Source organism: Canis aureus, chromosome 6 (genome assembly GCF_053574225.1).
Source record: "Canis aureus isolate CA01 chromosome 6, VMU_Caureus_v.1.0, whole genome shotgun sequence".
Taxonomy (NCBI): domain Eukaryota; kingdom Metazoa; phylum Chordata; class Mammalia; order Carnivora; family Canidae; genus Canis; species Canis aureus.
This window is the reverse complement of record NC_135616.1, coordinates 41,545,197-41,563,585: the sequence shown is the minus strand read 5'-3', so window position 1 is coordinate 41,563,585 and position 18,389 is coordinate 41,545,197. Positions and strand designations below refer to the sequence as shown.

Below are 18,389 nucleotides of genomic sequence, written 5' to 3'. Positions count from 1 at the left end.
AGGGTCTGATTCTAAAACATATATGGAAGTGCAAACAGCTGAGAATAGACAAGACACTCTTAGAAAAGGAGACTTATTTCAAAGCTATCTCATTAATCTGGTATGGGACTGGCACAGTAACTGGCAGATAGATCAACAACAGAGTAACAGTTTAGAAACAGAAGACATACGTGTATGGACACATATGATACATGAAGAAAGAGCTGCCAGGCAGATCAACAGGGAAAGGATGTAAAGAAACCGTGCCTGAGTAACTCAGTCACTCAGATAGAAACAAATGAAAATGAATCCTAACACACACTACACACAGATAAATTAGAGACAAACGTGAAAGATGGATTTAAAAACTTTCATAAGAAAATAAAGGAGAACATATTTATGACTTAGGAAGGTAAATAATTCCAAACATGAACACAACTAAGAGGACTGATAAATTCTATTACATTGAAATGAAGAATTACTAATAATAGGGACACCTGGGTGGCTCAGTTTGTTGAGCCTATGACTCTTGATTTTGGCCCAGATTGTGATCTTCAGGTCATGAGATAGAGCCCCATGTTGGCTTCACACTCAGCAGGGAGCCTGCTTCATTTTCTCTCTCTTTCTCCCTCCCTCTCTCTCTCTCTCTCCTTCTGCCCATACTCCCACACTCACTCTCTCTCTCAAATAAGTAAATCTTGAAAAGAAGGAATTACTACTAATAAAAATACATCATAAGGGAATAAAAGTAACAAACCATCTAGTAGGAAAAGATAACTGCAATACAGACATTGAGAATTCCTACAAAATAATAAGAAAAATCAATCCAGGAGATTAATGGGCAAAAATCTCCTAAAACATATTTCTTAAAATACTCTAATAATGGGATGCCTGGGTGGCTCAGTGGTTGAATGTCTGCCTTTGGCTCAGGGTGTGACCCCAGAGTCCTGGGATTGAGTCCCATATCAGGCTCCTTGAATGGAGCCTGCTTCTCCTCCCTCTGCCTATGTCTCTGCCTCTCTTTCTCTCTGTGTCTCTCATGAATAAATAAATAAAATCTTTTTTAAAAGTACACTAATAAGAGAAAAACAAAATAAAAAATGTAGACATTTTCCCTTGTTACCAAATCTACCTAAAATATTTTTTAAAAGGAAAAATGTGTAAAGTATACATATTATATAGTACTATCTCATAAAAAATGCTGCTTTTGCTAAACAGGACAAGCATCTACCATCTAAAGTTTAATCCTAATAAAATATTGTGGGGAGTGGGGTACAATTCTTCATGGCAAAGAAAGATTTCCTAATGAAAGTTTTTGGGATTCTGTCAGGATTTTTCCTATTTGTCTTGTGTCATTCTTTAGTTAATAACAAGGGGAAAGAAAGTACTTTGAAGAACAGCAAAAAGTAAGGGGTATACAGGAGTGGGGGTAGGATGGGGTAGCTGCTACTGCAGATAAGTGGTCTTTCCTGATTACTCCCATGTAAAGTAGCACACAGCATCACTCTTCATTCCCTTATCTTCCTTTGTGTTTCTTCATAGCACTCATCACTTCAATATCTGTCTCTCTCTGAAAAATATAAACTCCAAGAGGTCAGGGAATTGTTCTGCCCACTGCTCTATATGGGTGCCTAGCTCAGTGACTGGTAAATAAGTACTCAATGCATGAACAAATGAGCCAACTGAGATAAGTGCAATTATAGCTTTCTACAGTGGAAGGGGTATCTGTGTGTGCACAAGAAATTTTGAATAATCATAAGTCATATTTTTAATTTAAAAACTTATTCATTTTACATTTAAAAAATCTATGCTTATATTTTTCAAAGACCATTTTACCTCATTAACATCTGCTTCCGTTTTTACTTCTGACTTTAAAACAGAAGTGGCATGTAAGTTTGAATTATCAACAAATCCTTCACAATCATTTGTTATCTTTCCAGTGAAAGCAAAGATGTCCTTGTATATTCTAGATTAAGAAAGAAGAAACATAAACATAATCTTTCTAAACTGTTAGATCTTACTAATATCCAGAACACAAAATAGACATTCCTCCAAAGAAGATATATACAGATGGCCAGTCAGTATAATAAAAGATGGTCAGCATCACTAATCATCAGGGGAATACAAATCAAGGTCACAGTGAAATATAACTTCACACCATTTAGGATAGCTACTATATTCTAAAAGATATCAACAGTAAGTGTTGGTGAGGATTAGACCCTTGCGCCTTGCTGGTGGGAATAATACTAGTACAGTTACTGTGGAAAATAGCAGGGAAATTCCTCAAAGACTTACATGTAGAATTACCATATGACCCAGCAGCTCCACTTGAGAGCCTCAGACAGAAATTTACACACCACTGCTCATAACAAGATGATTCACAAGAGTCAACAGGTGAAATGATCCAAATGTCCAACAACAGATGAATGGACTAATAAAACATGATATATACACACATGGATTATTATCTAGCCTTGAAATGGAAAGAAATTCTCATACATTTTACAATATGAATGAACCCTGAAAACACGCTAAGCAAAATAAGCCAGACAAAAAGTTCAAATATGTATGAAAACTTCACTAAGTGAGGTTATCTAGAATAGGCAAATTCATAGAGAATTTGTATTAGAGGTCATGAGAGCTTGGTGGGAGGAAGGGGGCCACGCATGGGGAATGAGGAATTACTGTTTATTGGACACAGAGTTTCAGTTTGGGGTGATGAAGACGTTCTGGAAATGGATTTGATGATGGTTGCACAATATTATGAATGCACTTAGTGATACTGAATTGTTACTACAATAAAAAATATCATATCTCATTTCAGCAGGATGGAAAAGACGCTCAACCACTGAGCCACCCAGGTGCCCCAAAATGAAGGGTTTTTATAAAAAAAAAAAAAGATTTACAAATATATGCTAAATAGGGAAATAAAATTTAAATCACAATAATGAGGGAGATCAAGAATTCTAAAACACACTGAAAAGCACAAGAAAACTGAAACAAGAAGTTAGAGGAAACCATTGGGAATTAAGAGCCATTTGAATCAACAAAGAAGAGAAAATTGAGAAAGGGAAAGAGAAAAAATGACAAAATAAGCATAAATAAAATAGAAGGAATAAGAAAAGCATACCATTTATTACTAAATGATTACATTGAACCTATTCAATGTCCTAATTAAAAGACAGAAAATATCAGATTGAGTTAAAAAGCAGTATAAAACTATAATAAGATATGACCAACATCTCAATTTAAGGAGGAAAAGGTAAAAAAATAAATAAATAGACCTATTTGGAATTTCTGGCAGCAGGAATGGCACAGAATATTTAAAAAATATCTACCTCCTCTTATAAAAATCAGAGAAATAGACAATATGAATAGGACCACATCTATTAAAGAAATTGAACAATTCATAAGCTTTCAAAATAGAAAGCCCTAGGCCCAGATAGGTTTTCTTGTGACTTCTGTCAAATATTTAAGGAAGAAATTATATCAATTCATTCTATGAGCCCACTATTTTCCTGGAACCAAAACCAAATGAAGACATGACAAGAAAACTACAGAACAACATGCTTTATAAACAGAGATACTGAAATCCTCAACAAAATATGAGGAAATTCAGTACAGCTATATATACAAAGGATTATATACCATAATCAAGTAGAATTTATCCGAAGAATGCAAGGTTGGTTCAACATACAAAAATGTACGTTATGTAACTTAATGTACACATTAGTAGCATAAAGTAAAAAACATATGGTCATTTCAACTGACATAGGAAAATAGCATTTAACAAAATCCAACGTTTCATGTAAAAACATTGAATAAATAGTAAAAGGGAACTTCCTCAACTTGATAAAAGCATCTGCAAAAAACCCACAGCTAACATCATACTTAATGAAAAGAGACTAAAATTTCCCAAGAGCAGGAATGTTCACTCTTGCCACTTCTATTAACAAGATACTAAAGATTCTAGCTAGGGCAATTAAGGCAACAAAAAGTAATAAAAGATGTATGACTGGACAAAAAAGAAGTAAAATTATCTCTATTTGCAGGTGTCATGATCCTGCATAGAAAATCCTAAGGAGAGGGGAGGGGCAAGATGGCGGAGGAGTAGGGTCCCCAAGTCCCCTGTCCCCACCAAATTACCTAGATAACCTTCAAATCATCCGGAAAATCTATGAATTCAGACTGAGATTTAAAGAGAGAACAGCTGGAACGCTACAGTGAGAAGAGTTCGCGCTTCTATCAAGGTAGGAAGACGGGGAAAAAGAAATAAAGAAACAAAAGGCCTCCAAGGGGGAGGGGCCCCGCCAGGAGCCGGGCTGAGGCCGGGGCGAGTGTCCCCAGGACAGGAGAGCCCCGTCCCGGAGACGCAGGAGCTGCACCGACCTTCCCGGGTGGAAAGGGGCTCGCAGGGAGTTGGAGCAGGACCCCAGGACGGCGAGGATGCCCTCGGGCTCCCCGGGACAGTAACAGACACCTGCGCCCCGGGAGAGTGCGCCGAGCTCCCTAAGGGCTGCAGCGCGCACGGCAGGACCCGGAGCAGCTTGGGGGGCTCGGGCGGCGGCTTCGGAGGGGGCTGTGCGCCGGGAGCACGAATCCAACAGCGCAGGAGCACTGGGCGCCGGGGACACAGCCCAGGATCTGGCCTCCCCCCGGGACAGGCAGAGGCCGGGAGGGCCCAGGACAGCAAGGACGCTCCTGCCCGAGCTGAGCAGATCAGCGGCCCCGCCCCGGAGCATCCAGGCCCTGCAGACGGAGAGCTCTGGAGTTACTGTGGGAGCTGACTCCAGGGCTCCAGAGCTGGCCCCACCACTGGGGTTGTTCCTCCTGGGGCCTCACGGGGTAAACAACCCCTACTGAGCCCTGCACCAGGCAGGGGCAGAGCAGCTCCAAGTGCTAACACCTGAAAATCAGCACAACAGGCCCCTCCCCCAGAAGACCAGCTAGACGGACCAGTTCCAGGCGAAGTCAAGGGACTTAAAGTATACAGAATCAGAAGATACTCCCCCTGTGGTTTTTTTTTTTTGTTTTTTGTTTTTCTTTTTTATTTGTTTGCTTCCCCACCCCTTTTTTTTCCTTTCTTTCTCTTTTTCTTTTTTTCTTCCTTTTTTCTTTTTCTCTTTTCTTTCCTTCTTTCTCTCCTCTCTTTTTCTCCTTTTCCCAATACAACTTGTTTTTGGCCACTCTGCACTGAGCAAAATGACTAGAAGGAAAACCTCACCTCAAAAGAAAGAATGAGAAACAGTCCTCTCTCCCACAGAGTTACAAAATCTGGATTACAATTCAATGTCAGAAAGCCAATTCAGAAGCACTGGTGGCTCTAGAAAAAAGCATAAAGGACTCAAGAGACTTCATGACTGCAGAATTTACATCCAATCAGGCAGAAATTAAAAATCAATTGAATGAGATGCAATCCAAACTAGAAGTCCTAATGACGAGGGTTAACAAGATGGAAGAACGAGTGAGTGATATAGAAGACAAGTTGATGGCAAAGAGGGAAACTGAGGAAAAAAGAGACAAACAATTAAAAGACCATGAAGATAGATTAAGGGAAATAAACGACAGCCTGAGGAAGAAAAACCTACGTTTAATTGGGGTTCCCAAGGGCACCGAAAGGGACAGAGGGTCAGAATATGTATTTGAACAAATCATAGCTGAAAACTTTCCTAATCTGGGAAGGGAAAAAGGCATTCAGATCCAGGAAATAGAGAGATCCCCGCCTCCTAAAATCAATAAAAACCGTTCAACACCTCGACATTTAATAGTTAAGCTTGCAAATTCCAAAGATAAAGAGAAGATCCTTAAAGCAGCAAGAGACAAGAAATCCCTGACTTTTATGGGGAGGAGTATTAGGGTAACAGCAGACTTCTCCACAGAGACCTGGCAGGCCAGAAAGGGCTGGCAGGATATATTCAGGGTCCTAAATGAGAAGAACATGCAACCAAGAATACTTTATCCAGCAAGGCTCTCATTTAAAATGGAAGGAGAGATAAAGAGCTTCCAAGACAGGCAGGAACTGAAAGAATATGTGACCTCCAAACCAGCTCTGCAAGAAATTTTAAGGGGGACTCTTAAACTTCCCCTTTAAGAAGAAGTTCAGTGGAACAATCTACAAAAACAAGGACTGAATAGATATCATGATGACACTAAACTCATACCTTTCAATACTAACTCTGAATGTGAACGGGCTTAATGACCCCATCAAAAGGCGCAGGGTTTCAGACTGGATAAAAAAGCAGGACCCATCTATTTGCTGTCTACAAGAGACTCATTTTAGACAGAAGGACACCTACAGCCTGAAAATAAAAGGTTGGAGAACCATTTACCATTCAAATGGTCCTCAAAAGAAAGCAGGGGTAGCCATCCTTATATCAGATAAACTAAAATTTACCCCGAAGACTATAGTGAGAGATGAAGAGGGACACTATATCATACTTAAAGGATCTATCCAACAAGAGGACTTAACAATCCTCAATATATATGCCCCGAATGTGGGAGCTGCCAAATATTTAAATCAATTAATAACCAAAGTAGAAGAAATACTTAGATAATAATACACTTATACTTGGTGACTTCAATCTAGCTCTTTCTATACTCGATAGGTCTTCTAAACACAACATCTCCAAAGAAACGAGAGCTTTAAATGATACACTGGACCAGATGGATTTCACAGATATCTACAGAACTTTACATCCAAACTCAACTGAATACAGATTCTTCTCAAGTGCACATGGAACTTTCTCCAGAATAGACCACATACTGGGTCACAAATCGGGTCTGAACCGATACCAAAAGATTGGGATCGTCCCCTGCATATTCTCAGACCATAATGCCTTGAAATTAGAACTAAATCACAACAAGAAGTTTGGAAGGACCTCAAACACGTGGAGGTTAAGGACCATCCTGCTAAAAGATGAAAGGCTCAACCAGGAAATTAAGGAAGAATTAAAAAGATTCATGGAAACTAATGAGAATGAAGATACAACCATTCAAAATCTTTGGGATGCAGCAAAAGCAGTCCTGAGGGGGAAATACATCGCAATACAAGCATCCATTCAAAAACTGGAAAGAACTCAAATATAAAAGCTAACCTTACACATAAAGGAGCTAGAGAAAAAACAGCAGATAGATCCTATACCCAGCAGAAGAAGAGAGTTAATAAAGATTTGAGCAGAACTCAACAAAATCGAGACCAGAAGAACTGTGGAACAGATCAACAGAACCAGGAGTTGGTTTTTTGAAAGAATTAATAAGATAGATAAACCATTAGCCAGCCTTATTAAAAAGAAGAGAGAGAAGACTCAAATTAATAAAACCATGAATGAGAAAGGAGAGATCACTACCAACACCAAGGAAATAAAAACGATTTTAAAAACATATTATGAACAGGTATACGCCAATAAATTAGGCAATCTAGAAGAAATGGATGCATTCCTGGAAAGCCACAAACTACCAAAACTGGAACAGGAAGAAATAGAAAACCTTAACAGGCCAATAACCAGGGAGGAAATTGAAGCAGTCATCAAAAACCTCCCAAGACACAAAAGTCCAGGGCCAGATGGCTTCCTAGGGGAATTCTATCAAACGTTTAAAGAAGAAACCATACCTATTCTACTAAAGCTGTTTGGAAAGACAGAAAGAGATGGAGTACTTCCAAATTCGTTCTATGAGGCCAGCATCACCTTAATTCCAAAACCAGACAAAGACCCCACCAAAAAGGAGAATTACAGACCAATATCCCTGATGAACATGGATGCAAAAATTCTCAACAAGATACTAGCCAATAGGATCCAACAGTACATTAAGAAAATTATTCACCATGACCAAGTAGGATTTATCCCCGGGACACAAGGCTGGTTCAACACTCGTAAAACAATCAATGTGATTCATCATATCAGCAAGAGAAAAACCAAGAACCATATGATCTTCTCATTAGATGCAGAGAAAGCATTAGACAAAATACAGCATCCATTCCTGATCAAAACTCTTCAGAGTGTAGGGATAGAGGGAACATTCCTCGACATCTTAAAAGCCATCTACGAAAAGCCCACAGCAAATATCATTCTCAGTGGGGAAGCACTGGGAGCCTTTCCCCTAAGATCAGGAACAAGACAGGGATGTCCACTCTCACCACTGCTATTCAACATAGTACTGGAAGTCCTAGCCTCAGCAATCAGACAACAAAAAGACATTAAAGGCATTAAATTGGCAAAGAAGAAGTCAAACTCTCCTTCTTCGCCGATGACATGATACTCTACATAGAAAACCCAAAAGCCTCCACCCCAAGATTGCTAGAACTCATACAGCAATTTGGTAGCGTGGTAGGATACAAAATCAATGCCCAGAAATCAGTGGCATTTCTATACACTAACAATGAGACTGAAGAAAGAGAAATTAAGGAGTCAATCCCATTTACAATTGCACCCAAAAGCATAAGATACCTAGGAATAAACCTAACCAAAGAGGTAAAGGATCTATACCCTAAAAACTATAGAACACTTCTGAAAGAAATTGAGGAAGACACAAAGAGATGGAAAAATATTCCATGCTCATGGATTGGCAGAATTAATATTGTGAAAATGTCAATGTTACCCAGGGCAATTTACACGTTTAATGCAATCCCTATCAAAATACCATGGACTTTCTTCAGAGAGCTAGAACAAATTATTTTAAGATTTGTGTGGAATCAGAGAGGACCCCGAATAGCCAGGGGAATTTTAAAAAAGAAAACCATATCTGGGGGCATCACAATGCCAGATTTCAGGTTGTACTACAAAGCTGTGATCATCAAGACAGTGTGGTACTGGCACAAAAACAGACACATAAAAAACAAAACAAAACAAAAAACAGACACATAGATTAATGGAACAGAATAGAGAACCCAGAAGTGGACCCTGAACTTTATGGTCAACTAATATTCAATAAAGGAGGAAAGACTATCCACTGGAAAAAAGACAGTCTCTTCAATAAATGTTGCTGGGGAAATTGGACATCCACATGCAGAAGAATGAAACTAGACCACTCTCTTGCACCATACACAAAGATAAACTCAAAATGGATGAAAGATCTAAATGTGAGACAAGATTCCATCAAAATCCTAGAGGAGAACACAGGCAACACCCTTTTTGAACTCGGCCACAGTAACTTCTTGCAAGATACATCCACGAAGGCAAAAGAAACTAAAGCAAAAATGAACTATTGGGACTTCATCAAGATAAGAAGCTTTTGCACAGCAAAGGATACAGTCAACAAAACTAAAAGACAACCTACAGAATGGGAGGAGATATTTGCAAAGGATGTATCAGATAAAGGGCTAGTTTCCAAGATCTATAAAGAACTTATTAAACTCAACACCAAAGAAACAATCCAATCATGAAATGGGCAAAAGACATGAAGAGAAATCTCACAGAGGAAGATATAGACATGGCCAACACGTACATGAGAAAATGCTCTGCATCACTTGCCATCAGGGAAATACAAATCAAAACCACAATGAGATACCACCTCACACCAGTGAGAATGGGGCAAATTAACAAGGCAGGAAACCACAAATGTTGGAGAGGATGTGGAGAAAAGGGAACCCTCTTACACTGTTGGTGGGAATGTGAACTGGTGCAGCCACTCTGGAAAACTGTGTGGAGGTTCCTCAAAGAGTTAACCTGCTCTACGACCCAGCAATTGCACTGTTGGGGATTTACCCCAAAGATACAGATGCAATGAAACGCAGGGACACCTGCACCCCGATGTTTATAGCAGCAACGTCCACAATAGCCAAACTATGGAAGGAGCCTTGGTGTCCATCGAAAGATGAATGGATAAAGAAGATGTGGTTTATGTATACAATGGAATATTACTCAGCCATTAGAAACGACAAATACCCACCATTTGCTTCAACGTGGATGGAACTGGAGGGTATTATGCTGAGTGAATAAGTCAATCGGAGAAGGACAAACATTATATGTTCTCATTCATTTGGGGGAATATAAATAATAGTGAAAGGGAATATAAGGGAAGGGAGAAGAAATGTGTGTGAAATATCAAAAAGGGAGACAGAACATAAAGACTCCTAACTCTGGGAAATGAACTAGGGGTGGTGGAAGGGGAGGAGGGCGGGGGGTGGGGGTGAATGGGTGATGGGCACTGAGGGGGGCACTTGACGGGATGAGCACTGGGTGTTATTCTGTATGTTGGTAAATTGAACACCAATAAAAAATAAATTTATTTAAAAAAAAGAAAATCCTAAGGAGGAATAACAAATCAACAAACATAGAACTAATAAACAAATTGAGCAAAGATGCTGGATACAAGATCAATATATAAAATTCAGCCCTATTTCAATACACAAGCAATTAATAATCCAAAATAAAATTTAAAAAAATAATTCAATTTACAGTAGTATCAAATAGAATAAAATACTTCAGAATAAATAAAGGAAGCATGACACATACACTGAAAAACAAAAGACCACTGAAAAAATAGACTGTATAAATGGAAGATAAACCCATGTTCAGGGATTGGAAAACTTTATACTATTAAAATGAAAGTTTCCATATTTATCCACAGATTCAATGCAATCCCTATATAAATTCCAGCTGTTTTTTCCTGCATAAATTGGGAAACTTATTCTACAATTCATATGTAAATGAAAGAGAGCCAAAAGTGCCCAAACCATGTTGAAAAGGAACAATGCTGGAAGATTCACACTTCCCAATTTCAAAGCTTACTACAAAGCTGCAGTAATAAAGACAGTATGGTTCTGGCAGGAGGACAGACATATAGATCAACTAATGAAATTTAGAGTCCAGACATAAACGCATACACCTATGGTCAACTCACTGTCAACAAGAGTTCCGAGACAAGTTAATGCAGAAAGAACAGTCTTTTCAACAAGTAGTGCTGGGAGAAGTGGACACCCATGTGGGAAAGAATGAACTTAGACCTTTATCTCACACTGCATACAAACAAAATACCCTTAATGGAAGTAGATCAAAGATCTAAATGCAGAAGCTAAAACTGAAAATCTTACAAGAAAAAATAGAACCTTCATGACCTTGCAATGGGCAGGGATTTCTTAGATATGACACTTAAAATACAATTGAAGAAGAACTGGCTTTCTTCAAAAAAAGATTTTATCTTTTATTTATTTATGAGAGACACAGAGAGGCAGAGACATAGGCAGAAGGAGAAGCAGGCTCCCTGCAGGGAGCCTGATGCAGGACTCCATGCCAGGACCCCAGGATTACTCCCTGAGCTGAAGGCAGACCTCAACTACTGAGCCACCCAGGTGCCCCCGAAATTGGCCTTTTTCAAAATTAAATACTTTCATTCTCCAAAGGTTACTATCAAGAAAGTGAAAAGATGACCCACAGAATGAGAGAAAACTTTTGCAAATTATCTATTATTTGGAATTAATAAGGGCCTTGTACCCAAAATATATTTTAAAGACTCTTTATAACATAATAAAAAGACAACACAACTTAAAAATGGACAAAGGACTTGAAAAGATGTTTCTTCAGAGAAGATATACAAGTAGCCACTAATCATATGAAAGGATACACCATATCATTAGTTATTATGGAAATACAAACCAATACTGTTAAGAAGGTCGATAGAAACAGATTCAATAATGGTAGCTCCTACTTGGCAGACATTTACTTTGTGTTTATTCTCAAACAACACTGTGATATAGGTATTACTGGTATCTCCAGTCTATAGATAGGAAACAGGTCTAAAGCATTTCCTAATGTCTGTTAGCGTACTAGCTAACCAAAGTCACACAGCTTTTCAGAGATGAAACAGAGATTAAAACCCAGGTGGTATGACTCCAAAACTCCAAAAACACATGTACTTGAACAAGTATTCCTCCTATAACATTAAAAAACATATATATAAGACATGTTGTATTTTTAAAATAAACTACAAAATAGCACACTAGGATTACAACAAAATTACATAAGAAAAGTCTACGAGAAATATCAAAAATAATAAGACATTGAATTTAAGTTATTGAATGAGGGTAATTTCTGTTTTCCAAATTTTCTTTTTTTTTTCAAATTTTCTATTACATGATGAATTAACTAATAATAAAAATCATTTAAGAAATTTTGTTCAAAATTTAGAAGTTCTCTTAAACACACAAACATACACATATACACGCTCCTGTAGTTTTAGGAAAAATAAAATTATATTGTGCTATTACTAAACAGTTGTGCTCTTATACAGGTTAAAGTCCTGGCACTGATTCAAATCGCTTATGAGGGGGATCCCTGGGTGGCTCAGTAGATTAGCATCTGCCCAGGTCCTTCTCCTGGAGACACGGGATCGAGTCCCACATTGGGCTCCCTGCATGGAGCCTGCTTCTCCCTCTGCCTGTGTCTCTGCCTCTCTCTCTGTGTGTGTGTGTGTGTGTGTGTGTGTGTGTGTGTGTGTGTCTAATGAATAAATAAAATAAAATAGTTTACAAATAATAACAAATATTTATAAAAACAAAAAAAAAACCCAAATCGCTTATGAGGCCTTAGAAAAGTGATTTAAGCTCTGTTGGATTCAATAACAAATTAGAGAAATAATATATTATCTTTAAGATTCTTCAAAATGTTATGAATTGATATATTTTTTGTTCTCTAGTTTTGATATTAAAACTCTGGTTTGACTTAAAATGATATTGCTAAATTCTGAGTTTGAACATATTTTACAAGTGTCAATTCATATTCCATGGTTCACAAATTACAGTGATAGATCCAGTTGTGGAAAATAATAAAAAGGTTTTAACAATAGTATTTAAATAGGTAAAAATATTTTGTTTTCAATAAGTAGTTGGAATTGACTCAAGTTCCAACTGAACTTTGTGGCTACTTTCAGAATCATTCTCACAAATGACTTTTTAGGAACTAGTTCTGAACTTTGAAGATACAGCATACCTATGCATACAATTGCCAGATTTAGCAAATTAGTACAGAACATCAAATTAAATTTGAATTCCAAGATGATAATTTTTAGTATAGGCAATATTTGGGACATACTTACACTAAGATATTATTATCTGAATTTCAAATTTCACTTCAAGTACATGTGTTATGTACTTCACATAGCAACCTAACCTAGGTAGAATTTTGGGGGGGCAGGGGGAGGAAATTTTCTTAAATTTTATGCACAGTATGAAGGAAAGTATTACCAGATAAGAAGTTCAGGTAATTGCAAAAGCTGAGTACATATAATGTGCTACAAATTCTAGTTTAAGTTATTGGCTATTTCCTCTATAAGAGGAAATATATTTCATTATGATAATAATATCCCTTTTATAAAAGTCAAAAAGGTGGGATTTACTTAATGAGATCTTCATTCCTTTTTTCCATTGAAAATGGCATTCTAGCAGAATTATTAAATAATTCAAAAAGTAGTGTGATTGCAGTGTTCATTAGTTGACGGATGAGTTCTTGAAATATGTAGTCAATCAACATCAGAAACTTCAAAATTGTTTCTAATAAACGTCGATATTTAGGCAGCTTGAAATGTGTTGTGTCATCTTCAGAGAAGTTTGACTCAAAATATTCTTTAATTTCTTTCTTTTCTGCCACCTACAATTCAATGAACAATTGAAAAACCAGTGATAATTTCCTATGTTGATATAATATAGCATGACTTCTAATGTATAGCATTTTCATTAGTCTGAATAACACTGCAACTAAACATTATGATGATCATTTTCATTAAAACTTTATGCTTGTGCTGTATCTAAACGGCAGACAAAATAAAAAGCCTATGAAGTTTGGGGTTTCAATTATAAGGAGATGAGTTTATGGGACTCAAATAGAAAGTACATACTAATGATTATCTAAGCGTTCCTACATAGAGGGACCCTCCTCAAGTACACCCACCACTGGGGGGAAGAGTCAAATGGAAATAAAAGATTTCCTAAAATTCAGTCTAATACTGCCTCCCTTATGCTAGGCTACAGCAATTAGACGCCTTTTGTGTTTTTAACACATATATGGTACATAACACAGAATTAAGAAAAAATTTAAGTTCATCAAATCCAACATTAGAATTTTATCCTTTAAACAATGTATCTCTTAAGATAAATGACTTAGTACGTTGCTGAGGGAATGGCATGTTTTGATAAAAAATGTAGGGTGGCATCAGTAGTACTAGTACCACCCAAATTTCCAAATTGAGCTCTCCAAAATAATCCCAAAGTTGGTCAAAATGGTTCCTTTTGACACATAATACTTTTTTTTTTATTAGTGATGGGCCTTTAAAATTCTAAAAATATTTCCAATATTTGTTCACCTATTGGTTGTTCATTCTTTTTATTTTTTCCTCATTGATACTTAAATTCTTTCCAAACTATATCCTAATAATTGCATTCATTTATGCTGCCTCTCTTTATTTTTCTTTTTCGTTTGTATTTTCTTTCTTTTTTAAATTAATTAGGTCAGTTGATTATCAATTTGGCATGTTTCTTCCAGCACTGGTTGACTCTCTGGAGGAATGGTTTACCACCGTGATGCAGTTCTTTACTATTACAACAAATGCTTGTAGAAATTGGACTAAAGAAAGACAAGATAATTTCTATACCAGTTATGGGCATAGCTACATGGGCCTAACAGAGGAAATGCTGACTTTATTAATAGGTTATGTTTTTATTGAAAAAAATAAATATTTTTCCAGGAATGGCCACATGATTTGAAGTTTTATATGCAAAATGCATTTTAATCGGTAAAATGGTGAGGCACAGTCTATTAAATATTCAAAATAAAGATTTTTAGCTTTGGTACTAAAAGAGTTTTAAATAGATTAATAACTGTATTAATATAAAAGTATACAGTAGTAGTAAGCCTGGTAATACTGGCCTTTTTATTGAATATTCTGAGGCTAATGGATATTCTGACACCAATAGGCAGATAGGTGGATACTCTATTACCATCACAGACTATATTTTGAGTCAAGTCTGACTCTAGGTGCATATCACTCACTGATAGTGGCTCCTGGTTTCCATTTCCTCAGTTCTATGCCCATGCTGTATTTCTGCGGAGCTGAGCAGTCCCCAAAATTACGCAGAATGCTTTTCAACCTAGCTGTACTTTAGATTCACTTAAGGAGATTTTCTACTGCTGTCTGAGGCTCTATCATCAGGAATTCTGATTTAATTGGCCTACGGTGGTCCCAATTTATCAATATTGATATTGATAAATATCAATATTTGAGTGCCCCCCCCCCCCCCCCACATACACACACACCAGATGATTCTAGTCTGCAGCCTATTTGAGAACCACTAGTTTAGAGTTTGGCTACTGAGTAGTCACACATTTCAGTTTTAAAAATTCACCCAAAGGGTGGTGTAGGAAACCCCAGCCTTTGCTCCCAAGAAAGATCAGCAAGTAAGACAGGTATCCATGACCAAAAACAGCTCTGGGAGAGCTCTGGAGTCCACTTAAGAAACTTCAGCAACACAGTGAAACCAAAAACCTGAGAATAACCACACAAAACGAAAAGGAAGACAGCTTCAATTTGCCCACATCATCCCAGCCCGAGCTGGCACTGCTCAGTGCCAAGAGGAAACTTTCTAGCTAGATAAAGTTCCCCTCGCTGGGAAAGGAAGAGCAGAATAACCACTGGCTTCCCCAAACTTTGGGGCACTGAACAAAGGTCCCACTTTGGTTTCACCCTGCCCATGCCAGCAAAGCTGGGATGGACAGAGATGGCTAGAACAAGGAAGAAAACATGGACTGCCAATAGCAGCCATGCAGTAGGAATGATCCCCATTCAGAGTGACCAGCTCAACCCACAAACACAGTAGCTTTTGCCCCTGAAGAAGGAATCAGGAGCCAACATAGCTGCCACAGACCTCCAGCAGATTTCATCAGCTTTTGGCACATAGGTATTTGTATTCACTGATGCCAGCTTCCTAAGTCCCTCTCCAGCCATGCCCCTCTCTGGCTCCTGCCACGCCTGGGAAACACATTGTCAGCCAGCCCAGGTTTCTGTGGGTACATGAGCACAAGACACCAGCCTAAACCCCCAACGCTGACCCCCACCATGTACGTGCTCAGGGCTATTTCTCCAGATGTGCATTTGCAAGCTGTTGGCCTGATACCTGTTACGGACCCCTGAATACCATGCACTCATGGTGTGATCCAACAGCCACACTAATACATGCTGACAGTCAGGTGCCATCAGTTACCAGTGCACCCACAGTGTGTCTTCAACCAGCCCCTGCCACTATACAGAAACAGATGACCCCAACAGCCAACTATGTACATGCAAGTAGTTCCTGCCTTGGTCCCTCGCCATAGGACCTGGAGCCACTCCTGAAAATCCTTATAGCCACTGGGGGCCTCCATCGTATTTGCCAAGGACCACAAAGCTGTCAATGCTGTGGTCCTCAGAGGCCTGAGCAAAGAGACATCACGACACCTTGCACCACTACCCCAAGATCACAAGATGCTCCAGCATGACCCACATGCAGATGAAATATTTCCCTTATCAAAGTCAGTTCATAGTGTCCAGAAGAGGTAATTCCTCCTTCAAATGCTCAGACATCTTTGCAAGGCTACAGGAATCATGAAAACGAGGAAAACATGACCACCAAAGTAAAACTCTGTCAATGACCCCAAAGAAATGGATACCCAGTAATTCCCAACAAAGAATTCAAATTAATTGTTCTAAAGATGCTCAGAAACAAAAACAGACATGAAGATCAATGGAACAGAATAGAGGGCCCAGAAATAAACCCAATTATATGTTCAATTAATGTTCAATGAAGGAGGAAAGAATATTCAATGGGAAAAAGACAGTCTCTTCAACAAATGGTGTTGGGAAAACAGGATAGCAACATGCAGAAGAATGAAACTGGACCACTTTCTTATACCACATACAAAAATAGATTAAAATGGACAAAAGACCTAAATATGAGACAGGAATCCATCAAAATCCTAGAGGAGAACATAGGCAGCAACCTCACTGACCTCTGTGACAGCAATGTTGTGGAGATACATACATTTCCAGAGGCAAGGGAAACAAAAGCAAAAATGAACTAGTGGGACTTCATCAAGTTAAAAGGTTCTGTACAGCAAAGGAAACAATCAACAAAACCAAAAGGCAACCTATGGAATGGGAGAAGATCTTTGCAAATTACATATCTGATAAAGGGTTAGTATCCAAGATCTATAAAGAACTTATTAGCTCAACACCCAAAAAACAAAAAATCCAGTTAAGAAATGGTCAGAAGACATAAACAGACATTTCTCCAAAGAAGATATACAGATGGCCAACAGACACACAAAAAGATGCTCAACATCATTTGTCATTAGGAAAATACAAATCAAAACCACAATGAGATACCACTTCATACCCATCAGAATAGCTAAAATTAACAACTGAGGATACAATAGATATTGGCAAAAGGAGAAAGGGGAACCCTCTTACACTGCTGATGGCAATGCAAAATGATGCAGCCACTGTGGAAAATAGTATAGAGGTTCCTTAAAATAAAGCCACCCTGTGACCCAGCAAAGGATACAAAAACACTGATTCAAAGGAGCACATGCACCCCAATGTTTAGCGCAGCTTTATCAACAATAGCCAAATTATGGAAAAAGCCCAAATATCCACCAAATGATGACTGGATAAAGAAGATGGGTATATATACGCAATGGAATATTAGCCATCAAAAAGAATGAAATCTTGCCATTTGCAACAACATGGATGGAGCTATAGTGTATTATACTAAGCAAAGTCAGTCAGAGAAAGACAAATACCGTGATTTCACTCATATGTGGAATTTGAGAAATAACAGAAGAACATTGGAGAAGGAGAAAAAAGAGAAGGAGGCAAGTCATAAACTACAGAGAACAAACTGAGGGTTGATGGAGGAAAATAGGTAGGGGGGATGGGCTAAACAGGTGATAGGTGTTAAGGAGGGCACTTGTTATGATGAGCACTGGCTGTTGTATATAAGTGATGAATCATAAAATTCTACTCCTGAAACCAATATTACACTGTATGAATTTAAACAAAAAACAGAATTTAAACAAAAACTTTAAAAAAGGATGCTCAGAGATCTATAAGAAGAGAACACAGATATACAATTTAATGATACCAGGAAAACAATACAAGCAAAATGAGATGCTCAAAAAGAGACAGAAAATGTAAAAAAGAAACAAGTTTTAAAAATATAATAACTGAATGAGGAATTCAACAGAGAGCTTCAACAACAGACTTCACAAAACACATAAGAAAAAAGTAAACTGCAAAACGGATCAACTGATATTACACAATCAGAGAAAAAAGAGTGAAAAAAGAGTGAAGAAAACTTACATAATCTAGAGAATACCAAGGAAAGAACCAATTTTCAAATTATTGAAGGTCCAAGAAGGAAAAGAGAGGGAAAAAGGTCAGAAAGTTTA

At 38.0% G+C, this 18,389-nt stretch overlaps 1 protein-coding gene across 14 annotated transcripts in view; it reads right to left on the bottom strand.

Moving 5' to 3' along the window:
• Positions 1 to 18,389, bottom strand: part of DNAH14 (dynein axonemal heavy chain 14) — a 325,158-nt gene that overhangs the window by 242,251 nt on the left and 64,518 nt on the right. For all 14 annotated transcript variants that reach the window (XR_013381670.1, XM_077901271.1, XM_077901270.1 and 11 more), the window contains exons 11-12: positions 13,309 to 13,559; positions 1,816 to 1,945 (exon numbers count right to left, since the gene is read on the bottom strand). Coding sequence is in view for 13 of the 14 variants with exons in the window: in XM_077901271.1 (XP_077757397.1) it covers positions 1,816 to 1,945; positions 13,309 to 13,559 (381 nt within the window). In the remaining variant the exon portion in view is untranslated. The remainder of the gene's footprint in view (positions 1 to 1,815; positions 1,946 to 13,308; positions 13,560 to 18,389) is intronic.